Source organism: Helianthus annuus, chromosome 15, assembly GCF_002127325.2.
Source record: "Helianthus annuus cultivar XRQ/B chromosome 15, HanXRQr2.0-SUNRISE, whole genome shotgun sequence".
Classification (NCBI taxonomy): domain Eukaryota; kingdom Viridiplantae; phylum Streptophyta; class Magnoliopsida; order Asterales; family Asteraceae; genus Helianthus; species Helianthus annuus.
The window spans coordinates 51,261,088-51,280,293 of record NC_035447.2 but is presented as its reverse complement, the minus strand read 5'-3'; the positions used below and the strand labels follow the sequence as shown (position 1 = coordinate 51,280,293).

At 38.7% G+C, this 19,206-nt stretch overlaps 1 protein-coding gene across 1 annotated transcript in view; it reads right to left on the bottom strand.

Moving 5' to 3' along the window:
* LOC110913688 overlaps window positions 1-19,206 on the bottom strand; it is a 49,753-nt gene that overhangs the window by 29,952 nt on the left and 595 nt on the right. Inside the window, exon 2 of the mRNA XM_035984320.1 lies at window positions 19,129-19,199. Within this exon, the coding sequence (XP_035840213.1) occupies window positions 19,129-19,199 (71 nt within the window). The remainder of the gene's footprint in view (window positions 1-19,128; window positions 19,200-19,206) is intronic.

Below are 19,206 nucleotides of genomic sequence, written 5' to 3'. Positions count from 1 at the left end.
GGTATTTACCGAACCGTAGCCATAACCGCAGGTTATGAGCAAGGTAAAAATTATTAAAAATCTTTAAAATTCCCAAAATATTATCTTACCACAGTGGGTAAAAGTTTTGGTGACGAAAACTAGGGTTAGATGGGCGTTATGCTAATTGCGCCGTTATTTACAAAACTTTCTTAAAAGTGCGCCTTTTAGCATAACTCTCATTCTAGACCTCGGATTGACGTGAAACTTTAAGGACATGCTTATAATTTAATAAGTAAGGTTTTGGTCCGTTCACGTGTCCGAAATACTCGTTTTAATTTTAAAAGGCCGTTACGGTCAACTTTTAGGCGAATGACGGAATTGCGTAAAAGACTCGGATAACTCATGAACCGACCACAGAGGCGTATACCAACATGTGACCTGGTCCTAAGAGAGTCCTAAGGTATATTTATACCTCACTAAAACGGGTCAGAACTGAAGTCAAAGCAAAAGTCAAACTTTTGCGACATTCGGCTCCGAACCGGTTCTATATAGTAAATGATCGATTCAAACGAGCGCAAACAGGTTTATATACTTATTATCATGTTTTATGATTATCAAAACAGGTTCCATAACATATATATTACAGATTATGCATAAATCGCTAAAATAGCTTTCTGTTGACTTTTTAACCGCACGTTTGACTCGACATTTGACATAGTTAGAGTGGTGATCAGGGGGAACCATTTTAGAGGTTTATTACCCACATAAATACCAACTCATAACCACTTTTGATTCGTCATAAGACTGAACCATTACTGATTTATTGTAAAGTCAAACCGTAGTTACGACGGTTTGGTTTTTAGCTAAAAACTAAGCATAAACTGAACTATGGATGATCAAGGTAACTTACAGAAGTTAGTACTTGAATATGGAGCAGAGAAGAAACACTTGGGAGCCTTTAGAATGATCAGAAAGGTGAGTTTGAGTTGTGTGAATGGTTATGAACTAAGGTGTGCTATTTATAGCCAATGTCAAGCCTCATTGATCATTACAAGCACTACAATCAGACCAGAGGTGATGGTAGGTGTCCCCTAAGTGTTATGGGTTGAGCATAGGGTGCCCATGCCCCATTTGTTGGTTTTTGATCGTTCAAGACTCCAAAAGTCAAGAAAACATCAATATTCTGCATCTGGGCACTTTACGCGGCCCGCATGGGAGTTCCATGCCATTTTAACGCGGGTCGCCTAAAGTTCAAATAACAGACGCGAAATAGAGGAGGCTCGCGGCCCGCCTCAACTAATCCTTAACCTTCACGCGGGCCGCCTAAGGTTAAGATTTCAGGATTTTAAAATCTTTTTGTAATGATTACAGAATCCGGTCATTAATAACGAAATCTTTCGTAATGATTTACCTGACCTTTCGGGTTTGAAGGGGGTAACTTTGCGGTTTGGCCCTCGGTTATTTACCGATAGGGGCCTCGTGTTATTTACCCGCATTATAAAGTCCCCGGTTTATTTATTTAATTATATTGGAAAGCCTTAACTTTCACTGTCGACGCTTTTAACCCTTCTTCTACGAATTCGATCGTAACTTTCTCGTTTCATATCGAAACTTCGCGAAATTCATATATATTATTTTAGTGAGGGTATAATACCGTTACAAGTCTTTGGAACGTTAAAGGGTCACTCAGAGGTATTATTAAACATGTTGACACAGTTAACCCCTGTAGTTTGTAATCTCTCACTTTCTTCCGCGTTTTGTTTATGTACGATCTATAATTTATTCGTTTGAAGGTTTAAGCATTATTTAGGGATACTATACAGTATATTTACCCTTGTTGACATTTATAACCCTCGAATTTATATATACTTTCAAGGTTTGTCAAAATTAGTCCTTTATTTATTATGGATGCCACGTGTAAACAAATGACACGTGTTAACACATCATTGGACACAAAAATTCGAGGTGTTACACCATACAAGCATTAAGGCTGCACCTTTTGAAGCCCTATATGGTAGAAAGTGTAGAACGCCCATTTGTTGGGCAGAAGTTGGAGATGTCCAGATGACAGGACCTGATATAATATTTGAAACAACGGACAAGATTGTCCAAATTCGCGATCGATTGAAAGCTGCCCGAGACAGGCAGAAAAGCTACGCAGATTTGAAGCGTAAGCCTTTCAATTTCGAAGTAGGCGACAAGGTACTGCTTAAGGTATCACCTTAGAAGGGGGTGATGCGATTCGGTAAGAAAGGCAAGTTAAGCCCGAGATATATTGGACCCTTCGAGGTAATCGAACGTGTCGGATCGGTTGCCTACAAATTAAACTTACCGGAAGAGCTCAGTGGCATCCACAATGTGTTCCACATCTGTAACCTGAAGAAGTGTTTCGCTGACGAATCACTGGTTATACCGCATACAGAGGTACAATGGGATGCCCGACAGGTTAAGAAACTTCGCAGGAAGTATATACCGATTGTGAAGGTAAAATGGGATGCCCGTAGAGGTCCAAAGTACACGTGGGAGGTAGAGTCCACGATGAAAGAAAAGTACCCTCATTTATTTCAATAAATCTCGAGGTCGAGATTTCTTTTAAGGGGGTGAGGATGTAACACCTCGAAATTTTGCGTCCTATAATGTATTGACACGTGTCATAAGTTTACACGTGGTAGTAGATACTAAATAAAGGACTAAAGTTGACAAACATTGAAAGTATGTGAAACTGAGGGTTTAAAAATGTCAACGAGGGATAATTATGCTGTACAGTAACCCTAAATGATGCTCGTACCTTCAAACGAATGCATCATGGATCGTACGGGATGAAATGCGGAAGAAAGTGAGAGATTACAAACTACAGGGGTTAAATGTGTCAACATGTTTAAGTTATACCTCTGAGTGACCCTTTTAACGAACTCGAGACTTTGTAACAGTAAATTACGCTCACTAGAATGTACGATATAAATTTCGCAAGGTTCCGTTTTAAAACGAGAAAGTTATGATCGAATTCGTATGCGAGGGGTTAAAAGCGTCAACTTTGAAAGTTAGGACTTTTCGGGTAATAATAAGTTAACCGAGGATTTAACGGCGAGGGTAAAAGACACGAGGCCCTTATACGTAAATTAACGAGGCCCAAAACGCAAAGTTACCCCTTCGAATCGCCAAAGGCCAACAGTAATAATTGAAAAGATTTGAAAAATCTTACTTTTTGGTCTCAGGCGGGCCGCATAAAAGTATTAAGGGACTTTACGCGGGCCGCATTGACAGGAAAGATATGGGCTCTGACATATGGATTCAGGCGGGCCGCGTAAAAGTTAAGTGATCTCTTACGCGGGCCGCGTCAATGCCCCAGATGCAGAAAAGTCGCACAGAAGCACTGTTGAGTGTTTTAACCGACTTATTGAGCAATAATGAGAGCATGGGCGCCCCCTAAACGTCCCCTATCACTCAAGGACAGTTGTTGATCATCCAAGAACACTTGGAGGCCTTGTTGTGATGATCTTATGCATCCTAAACTAGTATAAAAGGACCATAAGTAGCAACATTGTTCTTCACACCTTCAACTGCTTTCTTGATCACTTCTGGAGCTCAAGAACTCTCACTACTCATCCCTGGTCGTGCATAGGACTCTTGTAAGTATGCTCCACCCTTTCTTGGTTACGTTTTGCTTAGTTATAGCTTAAAAGTCAATCCGTCGTAATTAACGATTGACTTAACGATAAATCACAAATGGTCCAGCGATTAATCGAAACAAAGGTAGTTATATATTGGTAATCATGTGGGCATTAAACCCCTAAAAGGGCAATCTCTGATTCCCACTCTAACTAGTCCAAATGTCGGGTCAAAGTTGCTTAGAAAAAGTTAACAGAATGCTAACTTTCGATTTTATGCATAATCAGTAATGTAAATAGCGTGTAACCTGTTTTGACACTCATATAACATGATAATAAGTATTATAACTAGTTTAAGCTTGTTTGATCCGACCATTTACTGTTTTGACCCGGTTCGGAACCGAAAGTCGCAAAGCTTGTTTCTTCCTTTGAGTAGGATGTGTTTGTGTATGATGGCTTGTCCTTTTGAAGTTTTCGTTGTAGTATTTAAGAACACTGAAGTGTCCTTACCTTTCAGGTCGATTTATCGAACGGTCTGTTCGATCGGATGGCTTAACCGATCGGTTAGGAACTTCAGAAATGGGTCCTTAGTGGAATGTCACCTGATCGGACAGCATGTTCGATCGGGTGGCACTCCAATACGTCGAACGAGTTGAAAATCGATTAAGTGTTGAAGAATAGTATCTCATCATCCGATGAGTAATGTTATCGAACAGCTCGTTCGATTGAACATCACCTCGTTTAACACTACACTTCATGAAATTGTCAAAGTGTGGGGCCACTTGCTAGCCGATCGGCTGGCCTGGTCGATCGGCTGACATGCCCGATCGGTTGGGCTGTTCGTTCGAACAGCCTGTTCGATCGGTCAGCATCCTGACCTGGTCGGCCTGTTCATCCAACACTTGGCTGTTCTGATTGTTTGTCGTTATATCGAGGTATTTTGACAACGAGCTGAACCATGACACTTTCGTTCTTACTTGTTTCCTCAGCTTGGACAAGAATCACCCAAGTTCGGCCGGTGGACGGTTCGGAACGGTAGTTTAACGTTTAACCCGAAGTCGGTGAACCTTGTAGATAGAATCCGAATCTTGAACCACACAATCATTAGAATGATTTGTGAGTTGGCTCAAGCTCCGTTTCTACCGGTTTGAAGGCATTGAGTGTAAAAGAGTTGAAAGAAAGTTGGAAATCATTCTTTCAATCCTTCACATCATGTAAATGTTTAGATCTATGATAGATCTTAGTTTGTTTATGTGGAAATCGGCTAGATCTAAGTGATTCTTGGTGGATTGAGGCCAAAACATGAAGTTCTTGAAGAACACCATGACGACATCATCCTAGAATGCTTAGATCTTGATGATTTCATGGTTAGAAATCAAGATTTGAAAGATAGAAAGGTGTAGGAGCATATATTGATCAAGAAAGTACAAGATTTAGGATGAAAACTTACCGAGATCGGAAGGAATCTGAGAAAAGAAGGGGAGCACGCGCTGGTCGGTCAGAGAGTTTCCAAAAGTGGAAAGAATGACAATGACAGGCCTATTTATAGGCTTCCCAAAGAGGAAAGGGCTGGCCGATCGGCCAGGCATCCCGATCGGACAGCCTGCTCGATCGGACAGTCTGTCCGATCGGCTGGGCTGTTCGATCGGCTAAGAGCCTGATCGATCCACAGCCTGTTTCGAGTGTTCGGTGCGATGATTTCTGATATTTCGATTTCGATTGAAGACGTTACGAGTACGATAGAGTTTCCTATTCAAATTACTTTTAATCCCAACCACTATATCTTCATACAAGCATCTACATCCCATATTCGATTTCGACTTCGATTGAGTTCGATTGAGTTTCGAGTTTCGATTTGATTGATTCGATTGATCACCACACATAACATAAAGTAAATACGCACAGGTAACACATAAGGCACACACACGCGTAACATAATACCAGATTCGCATAATTCGAGTCTCGAGTTCGATTGATGATTCGGTTAGCTTGATTATTGATTGATTAACTTTATCGCATTGTTACTTCCTACTATTCACAGTCGTAATTCATTTCGCGTCGATTAAACATTCGATTACTTTGATTCTTTTGATAAACAACACTTACTCCACATAATACAAAATATAAAATAGATATTTACAGTCAAGAAGTCAAACTTGACTTGGACTTTGACTTTGACTTTGACATTCGAAAACACGGGGTGTTATAGCCTCCCCTTGTTTAGGGATGTAACAACCCGCACCTTCGTGCGTTGTTACTGCTCGTTACACTCGTTACGCCTAGCACCAGAGATTCGGATCATGATGTAACTATATCAGACATATCGCTAAATCGAAGTATAATCGAATAATTACGCATGTTCTATCGCTATTACAAAGCTATTTTCATAAATCATAACACTCACGGTGATGTTGAGTGAGGGCTTAATCTACCCTCCTCGATAACCATGAGGTGTCAAAACGTACACAAACAACGCTAACAAAGACTATCGGGAGAGTACCATGTCTCCAGCCATCGTAACGATGATGGCAATACGAGCAAGTAGTACCCCGATAATCATTGTGGCACATCACGTCGAAGAACGCACTCGAAGGCACGCGTAACTCGACCATCGCACCGAATATTGGATATATAGATACGTATATATGACCCTTTTTGTGATTAATTATAATAAATAAATAAATAATAATATAAATATATGAAAATATGGCCCAAGCTATCGCAACGCACCAAAAACGAGGATCGAAAGGCCTCCGTACGGACGGGCCAGCCAATCGGCTGGGCCAGTCGATCGAACGGGCAAGCCGAACGGCTGGGCCGGCCGATCGGACAGGCCAGCCGAATGGCTGGGCCGGCCGATCGAACGGGCCAGCCGAACGGCTGGGCCGGCCGATCGGACAGACCAGCCGAACGGCAGGGCCGGCCGATCGGACAGGCCAGCCGATCGGCTGGGCCGGCCGATCGAGCGGGCCGTCCGATCCAGGCCATTTTGCCCTCCTTTCCTCCCTCCTTGCCTAAAAAATCCCTCATTCACCCCCAAAACACTTGTTATCACTGTTGCTGCTCGACCAGACGTTCCAACCCCTTTATCTCTCGATTTCTCGCGATTCTTGTAAGTTTCCAACTCAAATCTTGTACTTCCTTGATCTATATGCATTCCTTCACCTTTCTATCTTTCAATTTTCGACTTTTAACCGTGAAATCAATGGATTTGAGGTGTTCTAGGGTGATGTCATCATGGAGTTCTTATGAACTTCAAGTGTTGGCCTCATTTTACCAAGAACAACTCAGATCTAAGGGATTTCCAGAAGAATAAACAAGGCTTTCACGTCAGATCTATACATAAACGCGAATAAAAGGATTGAAGGATGGTTTTCCAACTTTCTTTCAACTCTTTTACTCTCAAAGTATTCAAAAACGGTGGAATCGGAACTTAAACCGACCTTCTACTCATTCTTAGTGTCGTGTTGGTCAAAGATCTGATTCCTAGCGATGAAACAACCAAATTCGGGTTAAACAAAGGAAAACCGCCAAGAACGGCAAGTCCTGATGGAACGGGGTGATTCCCGGCCGATAGAACAAGTCGGAATTAATGGAATTTCAGTTGTTCAACACATCACAGCAAAACGTCTCGACCAAAACCACAGAAAACATGTAAAATTGTCGAAAACATCTGGACGGGCCAGCCGATCGAACAGCCCAACCGATCGGACAGGCTAGCCGATCGGACAGGGTGGCCGATCGGGCGGCCTAACCGATCGGACAGGCTAGCCGATCGGACAGGCTGGCCGATCGAACAGCCTAACCGATCGGGCTGCTCATCCGATCGAACAGTCTATTCGATCGGACAGCCCATCCGAATGGGACAACCTTCGATCTGATTTTCGTCCAATTCCGTGTATTCCGATACCATTTAACGCGTAATCCAATACTCATGTAATCAGTCTAAAATCAGGGCATTCTCAGGCATTATCCCGTCAATCCAACCAAATACGCACTGTGAGTATACTTGACCCCTTTTTATCGAATTTTGGGTGTAACATACATTCCTTATAAATCGAACTCATCAACGAATCATTTAATCTGTCAATTTATCACTTGCGAATAACTGTTTGCATAGATATACGTGATGCTAGTTGCATATGTGCTAGGACTTATACTCGTGACGTCCCACCACGACTAGTATAGTACTATTGCGCTCGACGGGGTCTAGTTATGCCATCGAAGAATCGAGCATCGAGGACTTAGCTGGTAGTATCAGTTTTGTGAGTATATATGTCGTGTATTACGTTTATGCCTGTGGAAATTCGCAGTACTTTTAATCTATTATACTATTACATATCAAACCTGTATACTCGCCAATACTTTTGTATTGACAAAATTTTAACGTATGTTGCGGGTTTAGTTGAAGTCCTCATCAAATCAAGCTAGGAAGTCTAGAAACCCACCTAAAATCTAGGTTGTCGGATTTGAATTGTTCGAGAGGACAAGAAATCTGTGATGACTTATGTGATTGTATTATTTGTTAGTATGGGATAACGAATGTAATAAATATTATCGCAATATAGTTGTTATGGAATCTCTTGAGCAATCTGATTCGCCTAGTGCCGCGCCCCGACGCCATCGGTTGGGGTGTGACAAGGGAATTTCGTCCCGAAATTAGGCATAAAGCTGCACATCACCGTGAATGATTTTACCAATTTCACGCTTCAGATCTTCATTTAAACAACTGCGGGTACTTAGCCTTCATGTCGCTTTCCAGTTCCCAGGTGAACTCCGCGCCTCGTTTGCCTTCCCATCGGACTTTCACGATAGGGATGCGTGAGCGCCTGAGTTGCTTGGTTTGGCGATCCATGATTTCGACAGGCTTTTCCACGAAATGCAGCGTTTCGTTGACTTGAAGGTCGTCGAGAGGTATAATCAGATCATGATCAGCTAGGCATTTTTGGAGGTTTGACACATGGAAAGTTGGGTGGACGTTACTAAGTTCCTCCGGTAGTTCGAGTTTGTAGGCGACTTTGCCGACCCTTTCCAGAATCTTAAAAGGTCCAACATATCGAGGCGCTAGTTTCACTTTCTTGCTGAATCTGACCACACCCTTCCAAGGTGATACCTTTAGGAGTACGTAGTCGCTAACGTCAAATTCAAGGGGCTTGCATCTTCTATCGGCGTAACTCTTCTGTCTATCCCTGGCTTTCGACAAGTTGTCTCGAATCCGGAGGATTTTGTTGGTCGTTTCTTGTAGTAACTCGGGACCGGTTAGTTGCGAGTGACCGATCTCGTGCCATACAATAGGCGAACGACATCTTCTTCCATATAAGGCCTCGAATGGTGCCATTTGGATGCTGGCATGATAGCTGTTGTTGTACGAGAATTCGACTAATGGTAGGTATTTGTTCCAACTACCACCGAAGTCTATGACACACGCACGGAGCATGTCTTCAAGAGTACGGATCGTTCTCTCAGTCTGTCCGTCGGTTTGAGGATGAAATGCGGTACTTAAGTTAAGCAACGTACCAAGAGCTGCTTGAAACGTTTCCCACAACCTCGAAATAAACCGAGCATCACGGTCTGAAATGATGTCACGAGGCGTACCATGATTACAAATGATCTCGTCGGTGTAGATTCGGGCTAGTCGTTCTACCTTGTAGTCTTCCCGTATTTGCAAAAAGTGGGCTGATTTGGTCAGAAGATCAACTATAACCCAAATGCTGTCGTGACCTGATGGCGTGGGCGAAAGTTTGGTTATGAAATCCATAGCTATACTCTCCCACTTCCATATGGGAATTGGAGGTTGTTCGAGTAAGCCAGAAGGTCGTTGATGTTCAGCCTTAACTCTTGCACAAGTCAGGCAACTTCCAACATAGAGGGCGATATCCCATTTCATGCCCGGCCACCAGTACTTGTAACGAAGGTCCTGGTACATTTTATCGGCACCGGGATGAATAGAATATCGGGATTTGTGGGCTTCGTCCATTATAATCTTTCACAAATCGGTCCGCTTAGGGATCCAAATTCGGTCCAGATAATAGAAAATCCCATCTGCTTTGCTTACAAGCTGAGCTCCATCGTGATAGATTCTCTCCTTCTTCAAGGTGCGTTTGTTAAAACAAGCATGCTGGGCTTCACGGATGAGGGTTTCGAGATCATGCTGGGCTTGGGTATTGCGGATACTGAGCAAATAACTCCGTCTGCTGAGCGCGTCGGCAACAACATTTGCCTTGCTTGGGTGGTAACGAATCTCACAGTCGTAATCGTTAAGAAGTTCTACCCATCGGCGTTGACGCATGTTAAGTTCTTTCTGATTAAAGATATGTTGTAAACTCCTGTGATCGGTGAAGATCGTACACTTGGTACCATACAGGTAGTGTCGCCAAATCTTCAATGCAAAAACAACTGCGCCTAGCTCGAGATCATGGGTTGTATAGTTCTTCTCGTGGATTTTGAGCTGACGAGATGCGTAAGCTATAACCCTGTCTCGTTGCATCAGAACACAGCCAAGACCAAGGTTGGAAGCATCACAATAGACAATGAAATCGTTGTTTCCGTCGGGCAATGTGAGAACAGGAGCATTGCAGAGCATATGCTTGAGGGCTTGAAAGGCAAACTCTTGTTCAGTTCCCCAAACAAAAGGCTTGTCTTTATGAGTAAGGGCGGTAAGCGGCATAGCGATCTTAGAGAATCATTCGATAAATCGTCGATAATAGCCCGCTAGTCCGAGAAAAGAACGAACTTCAGACGGGTTCTTGGGCGTAATCCAGCTCTTGACTGCTTCAATCTTCGCGGGATCGACATGAATACCTTGACTATTAACGATGTGACCCAGAAACTGAACCTCCTCTAGCCAGAATTCACACTTGGAGAACTTGACATAGAGTTGATTCCCCTGGAGTAGCTCGAGAACCAAACGTAGATGTTGCGCGTGTTCGGCTTTCGACTTAGAATAGATCAAGACATCGTCGATGAACACGATGACGAAACGGTCTAAAAATGGCTTACACACGCGATTCATCAGATCCATGAAAACCGCGGGTGCGTTAGTTAAACCAAAAGGCATAACAACGAATTCATAATGGCCATATCGAGTTCGAAAAGCAGTTTTGGGGATGTCTTCCTGTCACACCCCTATTTTGCCACGTGTCACCGGTGGGGGTATAGTGACGTAATTGATATCATCATGGTTAAACAACACAATTTATATGCACAGCGGAAGCAAAAGATAAATATATTACAATCCGATATAAAGTAATATCCAAGTATTACAAACGGAAAGTAAAAGATCCACAGGCGGATCGCAAATAAAATAAAACATTGTTCAACAGACTTCAGGCATCCTAAGCTTGCGAGACTTTTATTGATGCTAAGGAGTGGCCAGCCTATTACGCGTAGTACCTGCACTTAGTCTTTTTGGGAAAATACGTCAGTTTACACTAGTAAATACAATTTAACTGACTCATTTTGAAAAGAGTTTGAAAATTGATTTGAATGCCCGCGGCACAAATTTTTTTTATAACTTGGGATAATTATTTGCTTATAATCTTGTAAAAGAATTACATGTTTGTTCTGTGTTCAGTTTTCCGGGTCGTGCCGGGTTAAAGATTAATAGACACACCACATAGTATAGTTCCGCCGCGAGATTTCCTCTCGTACCGACTGTTATACTTTATTGATTTTGATGCACTACGGGTGTACGCCTACACCCGTGTGCTAAGGTCGTGGCCATTCTTTGAATGATGCCAAGGATATCCGGGACATGGTCATTAAACCCCCAAAGGCGTTAAACAAACAAAACAACATTTTCAAACAGGTCATTTGACTGCTCTTAACCACCGACCGGTTAAAGTCAATTACCCGACCAAGTGATATTTTATATACCGTACCCCAAGCCCGTATAAGGGAAAATAAGTTAAACGTATTTACCTGAGCAAATTTATACAATTTATCCTAGTCGTATACCACCAAGCAAGTACAGATAGCTTTTACTGGGCTCCTAAATCTAGAACGAAGGTTTTTAATAACCTATCAGAATCCTAACGGGTCTTTTAATTTAGCCTAAGCTTAGACCGGTTAGTTTTAAATGAAGATTAAGATTTAAACGCACGATAAGGCGAAGACCGTTTTAGAATGTGGTTTTGACCCGACAAGCTTGCACACTTGTTTAATATGGGTAACTAAATCACATTCTGGATTTTGAGACAAAAATGATATGGTTTGACCCGTTTCGGCTAATATGCGTAAACTAGTTACATCAGCCGATCCGAACGCGTAAAGTGCATAACGAGTAACCATAAGAGTCATATACAAGTTTCCTAAGTTAATATGCCTTAAATATGTTGTGATATCAGTAGGATACCTTCCATTATGCCCAAAACGAGTTTAAGACCAATTTATGCCCCGTAGGGGTATTTTGGTCATTTTAAAGGTTATAAGAGAGTTTAAATATCGTTCTGAGTTCCAGGTCTGATATAATCAGTAAAAATACTTAGTTTACTTAGTTTAAAGGTTGAAGACGTTACGAGTACGATAGATTTTCCTATTCAAATTACTTTTAATCCCAACCACTATATCTTCATACAAGCATCTACATCCCATATTCGATTTCGACTTCGATTGAGTTTCGAGTTTCGATTTGATTGATTCGATTGATCACCACACATAACATAAAGTAAACACGCACAGGTAACAAATAAGGCACACACACACGTAACATAATACCAGATTCGCATAATTCGAGTCTCGAGTTCGATTGATGATTCGATTAGCTTGATTATTGATTGATTAACTTTATCGCATTGTTACTTCCTACTATTCACAGTCGTAATTCGTTTCGCGTCGATTAAACATTCGATTACTTCGATTCTTTTGATAAACAATACTTACTCCACATAATACAAAATATAAAATAGACTATTTACAGTCAAGAAGTCAAACTTGACTTGGACTTTGACTTTGAATTTGACGTTCGAAAACACGGGGTGTTACACAACGCCACTACATGATGCATGATTAACCATCCCCTCTTTTAATGTTATTTTCATGAAATTAGTAAAATAACGTTAAAATTAAAGCACTTTCACTTTTGCCCCTGAGCGTCCACACATATATAAATTATATGAGCATACCGCAAGCGGGGCGTTAAATCCTCCGCGAGTCGTATAACCCTATACGGCTCGTCTAGATGTTGAAAACCCTCAAAAACTGGTTAAAAACACAAGAAAATATTAGAGTTGGGCCGTATAACATTATATTGGTCGTATATGATCCTATATGACCCGTATAATGTTATGTGACTCGTTTTGGACAAGACAAAAGAAATACTCTATACCCTTTATTTTTGTGCAATATTCTTTTATATGGATTGTATAACCCTACATGACCCGTATAAAGTTAAGTGTGTAAAAATAAGATAGTGAGAATGTCGAAACTGTAGGAACCAGTATAAATACAGAATTATTAATACTTGTTGTGTTGGTACCTTGTGGTCATTAGACTGTCTCCAATGCAACGACCTGCATTTACTACATGCATCCTAGTCATCACTGTCACATTAGCTTTTTACTCATCTTTTTCACATGCACTTTCTCTCCTCTATTTAACTCCAACTCATCATTTCCACATGCATCCTCTCTCTCCTCAATTTGAACCCACTTTCTCCACTTTCTCTCTCTGCACTTAAGGGCACTTCACTACATGCAAGACCCATTAAGTGCACCCCACCCCAATGCTTCCCTTACAAATGCACATGCCACATGTGTAAATGCAACCCCCAACAAGAAGCGTTGGGGGTAGTCTTATAGTTTGTTGTCCCGAATTAGTAATTACTTTGTTTTGATTGGCAAGTTAATAAGTATGACCGGTTGAAGATTGTAACAGTTTTATGATGTGCTTATATTTTTCTAACTTTCTATAAGACTAGTCACTATGGTGACCAAATTCCACAAACGGTTGCCACATGGCAAATATGACAAAATTGTAGGAAATTATTTTAATTAAATAATTAAAATTTATAGACAACCAGGTTGGTATGGCAACCAATGGTTGCAACCAACAACCAACATAATATTAATTCTTTATTCTTTTTTCTATTATTTAACTTCTATTTCTTTATAATATTTAATTCTTTTTCCTTTTTTTATTATTTAACTTCTATTTCTTTATAATAAAAATTTAGTTTAGGTTGGGTTGTGAATGTGGGTGAAAAATTGGATTCGGTTGGGTTATGTAGGTGGAAGAGAGAAAAATTAGTATTTTAATAAAAGATTGGGTTGGGTTGGGTTGTGATAATGAATAGTCTAATAACTATATATTATTGGGTCAAATCACAAATGTCACTAAATAGAATATTTATTATTTGTCCATATATGATGTTGGTAATTTTAGTGTTATTAACGGATTTTAAGGTATTGGATTAACTTGTCGATCGAGATAATTAATCGAGTTAGGTGACACGGGAGTGCGGGCTCGTTTAACACAGATGCTACTTGGGCCTTGTAATTAGTAATTATTCTATTATTAAAATAATTGTTGATATGTTAGGCTTAATTAATAATTAATTTAGGCCTAAGGCTATAGGGTGTGGTCATGACCCTTATGGTCACCATGACCCTCCACATCAGCGTCATCTCACCCACTTCTAATCCGCTATCCAAAACCACTACCCTAAGGGTGTGGTCATGACACAAACAATTATTTTCTTATTTTAATTTATTTTTGTGAAAAAGGAAAAAGAAATATTTAAAAAGGAAAGTAGGCTCATGATTGCCATGGTTTAATCCATGCCAACCATGGTGGATGAGGCAAGGGGATGGTGTAGCAATTTATTAATGATCCTATGTGGAATTGATGATCCAACCTATGCTCCCCACACCCTTTAGCCTAATGGTATTGGATTAAAAGTCCATTAATATTATTACATTATGGGATGAATTAAACTAAAATGGTTGAAGCCCATTGAAATTGGATGATTCCATATTGGCCAATAAAACAAAGGAACAAGGCTTTTTGTTTTGAGACATCTGATCGAAGAAAAAAGAAGGGTACGTACGGTTAAGGGCATTGGTGTTCTTCTTCATTTAATATTCACAAAATCATCAAATCCAGTTCTAACAAGTGATCTCTGTCTAATCCAATAAATCATTGCGTGTAATCCGAAAATAGGTTTATCTGATAGTTCTCATACTATTCAGAGATTAATCCAGGTTTCATCATTATTTTGCGATTTCAATTCGGGTTTCAGATTTGTTAATTTCTTTGAAATTACTTCTTCTAGAGTTCTAGACCAATTATACAACATATGAAAATAAAAAAAAAAGTTTTAGATATTACGGTTCTTGGCATTGATTATCAACTAGTTTTTTTTACGTCGCGCATTGCGTCGAAACCAAGCAAATGATAATCTAAAACAAACGTGATTTAAAAATAAAACATATTTTTAGAAAGTCAGACCATTAGAACGGTTTAGTTTATCATCGTACCTTTTTATGATACCAAATAAATACTTTATTTTGAGTACAACTTCGTTTTTAATAAAACTTATAACGGAATTTCGAAAGAAAAAATCAAGCACAACTACGTATTTAAGTTTTTAGAAAATGTTATAAACATCAATTATTAAATAAGTATCAAATTAATTGATAAATTAATATATATATTCACAAAAAATTAAGTTTTTAGAAAATGTTATAAACATCAATTATTAAATAAGTATCAAATTAATTGATAAATTAATATATATTCACAAAAAAGAAAAAATAATTATTAAAAATGGTAAAGGAAATATGTGGTTTAAAAAAAATATATATGTTATTAAAAGTAAATATAATAATAAACTATTATAATCTTCCTATACTAATAAACAAAAATCTTTTTGTACACGTGTCACTCTCTGGTGCCTCCTCCCTTTTAATAATAATATTACATATTAATTTTTATACACAATATATAATATAATATTAATTAATATATTTAGAGATAAACGTATAAATTCAAATTTAATTAATAATTATCTATAACAAATATAAATGTATCAAATAATATAATAAGTATAATATTATTTAATATAGTTAGAGATCAAACGTATAATTTCAAGTTTAATTAATAGTAAATTACTTTTTGAGTCCCTATGTTTTAGTGGTTTTAACCACTTGAATCTAAAATCAAAAAGTTTAACGCCCTTAGTCTCTAACCGCTTATACACACCCCCTGTAAAAAATTCAAAAAACTTTTTGTAAGACCGAGTTCTCTAAGTTCTCACAACTTGTAGAAATGTAATAAAGTATCAAATCACATGTACAAGTACTTATATTATATAACTTAGAAGACTAAAATTACAAGCGGGTTAACTAAATAAAGTACCAAATTATCTTTAAAGCGAACACTAAATGGTTTTTAAAATACGTATTTTTTTTTGGTTATTAAGTATATAACATTATATTTACTTAAACCGTGTAATACACGTGTTCAATATTTTATTCCAATTTTAAATTTATTTTAATATCAATATGTTTTCATCTTAAAAAGGGTCCAACTTCCTAATAACATTGAGTTTTAAATATTAAACTTAGTTTCAATCATATTACGTAACTAAAAATATTATCATCTTGCTAAATAAAGACATTATATAATATTATAAAAATTTTAATTTGAATATTTAAATGTCGACTACTAATTAAAAAGTTATTGTAGACGCTCAAATTTATAGTTTAAAAAACTTTAGTCCTATTTTTTTAAACGTGTACTTTATTTTAGTATTATTTTTTTAAATGTAATATTTTCTATACAATGATGATATTCATATATTGTCTCATGATCCATATTTCTAAAAATAGTATTTATATCAAAGAATTTTTTATATCAGTAATATACATAGTAGAATTTAATTACAATTCATTTACCATAACCTAATAACTTATAATTATTTTTAAAAATACTTACAATTTTATGATTATTATTATTTTTTAGTGTTACTTCTTTTTAAGACATAAAATAAAATGGATTGTAGTATCTCAAAAGAGAAGTGAAAACTTAGAAAATTATTTTGAATAGCGAAAATATAACTATTCTTTTGTTTAACTATTTTATCTAAATAAGTTATTTCATTAATAAGGATTATATACAAGTTTGCAATTTACATTTTTTCGTCATTTAACTCGTGTAATACACGGGGTTGTAAGCTAGTATATTAAATAAAAAAATAAGAAAAACTATATATTATACCATATATTAGAAAACGAATCTTATGAATAGTAACAGGTGGACACCTGTCCACATGTCCACCTGATGTTGCCTTTTTTATCCTGTCATCCTTAATTTGTGTTTATAAATTATTTAATCCTATACCATATATTAAAAAACGAATCTTATGAATAGTATCAGGTGTCCACCTGTCCACATGTCCACCTGATGTTGCCTTTTTTATCCTGTCATCCTTCATTTGTGTTTATAACTTATTTAATACGCATAAATTTAGAATAAATTCTGTTGGTACAGTGGTTGTGGTGCATTTTCTTATGTCTACAAAGCCTAAGTTCGAGACTCTTCAATGTTCTTTTTATCATCTTTTTTTTCCTCGCTTCTAGAGCTTAGGTTTTTGAGGGCTTACAGAGAGAGCACAAGGGACATGGCCTTCGGTTGTTATAAACTCCGGCGGATCTCTAATCAGCGGCGGAAGGTTAATTTTGAGCCCTAAATCTCAAATAAGAAATTTGTGCTGAACAATGAAAATAGAGAGATTCAAAGGAGTAGTCGAGAGAAAGAGAGAGCGAGGATGACCGACCGTTCCCCGGCGGTGGCCACCACTACCAAAAACCAAATCCTCTACTCCCATTCTCAAACACAGTCGTGAAGGCGCGTTTTGCTGTGAAAACCGTATGAGACGGTGGCCACCAAAGGCTATGTGCAGCGACGGTGTCTAGGTTTGAATTCCCTCGAATGAATTTTGTCACTGTGGTTATGGGATTATTAGAATTCAGTTGACCAAAAGACCTCCACTGGAGGCGATTTTGGTGGCGTTAAGGTCTACATGCTAGAGCAAATCCTTTGGGAGAAGAAACGAACACGATGGTTGAGTTTCGGTAGGCCAGACGCCATCTCCGGTGATTGCGGCTAGGGTTCCTACCAAGTTCCGGTGAACCCTTTTCACTTGAATGTTATCCTTTCTTTTATACAATTGACTTCTTTGTGATGAAATTATATCTAAAAGTGGATATTTACCGACATTTAATGTATTATTGCTGCAAAGGTGCAGATTTCTTGGCTCTCTGCAGGTTATTAGATGAGAAATGTTTCCAGAACAGAAGCAATGGCACTTCACTTCTCAACCAAGTTGTATAATTATGGGTTTCTTTTAAATGTAAAATTTGATAGCATTTTTTTAGTTAGAAAGGATGATTGATTTTCACAACTCAGGTTCTTCTTGAAACTGTTTCATTGTGGGGACTGGGGAGCCAACCACTAAGACCATGTGTAGTGGTAGAAGGTTATAATGCCCCCACTATGGGGTATTATACGACACGTGGCGTCCTAGTCAGCAAGGGGGCATTATAGCAAAAGTGGCGTAGTGGGGCATTATGCCAATAACCCCCATTCAATCATCTCACAATCATTTCACAATTATTTTTTTTAATTTAAAACATAAAAAAACTTCATTAATTTAAAAATAAAAATTACATTACTTGAAATAAAAAAAAACTGAAAAAAAAACTGAAAAAAAAACAATACTAGAAATAAAAAAAAAAAAACATCCGATTAAATTAAAAAAAAACTAGTTTTCGTCTTCGCTTTCTTCACCCTCGCCAACTTCGTCTTCCTCGTCCTCCGTTTCTTCCCCTCCCTCAGGTGGTACATACCGAACCGACCATGCGTGGTGTACCAAATCAACCATTAACTGGGAATGGTACGGTTCGTAACGCAACTCTCGCGCATTATTCACTCTTTCTTCCATTGACGCCTGCGGATGCTCCTGTTGAACGGCTTCTGGCACATAATTCTGGCATATCGTCTTTCCTTCGTCTTCCAAAATCATGTTGTGCATGATTATACAAGCGTACATAGCATCTCTCATTTTTTGCTTGCTCCATGCACGACAAGGATTTCTCAAGTATTGCCAGCGTTGTTTAAGAACCCCAAAGCATCTCTCAATGTCTTTTCGTGAAGACTCTTGAACCTTTTTAAAGTATGCTCTTTTGTCATCAATAGGATCACTAAACGTCTTCACGAAAATCGAATACCTAGGATAAATTCCGTCGCTCAAATAATATCCATGGGGGTAGTAGTTTCCATTTGCGTAAAACGACGCTTTTGGAGCTTTGCCAGAAATCCACTCCTCTAACAACGGCGATTGTTCAAAAACATTGATATCATTGCATGACCCGACCACGCCAAAGTAAGCCGACCAAACCCAAAGGTCCTGTGAAGCAACCGCCTGAAGAATAATAGTGGGTCCTTTTTGGTCACCACGTGTGTGTTGGCCTCGCCATGCAGTCGGGCAGTTATCCCAACGCCAATGCATGCAATCTATGCTCCCGATCATACCAGGAAAACCATGCTCGGCATTATGTACCTCGTAGATCTTTTGAAGGTCCTCCCATTTAGGCGTTCTAAGATAACGCGCACCGTACACATCAATTATACCTTTAGA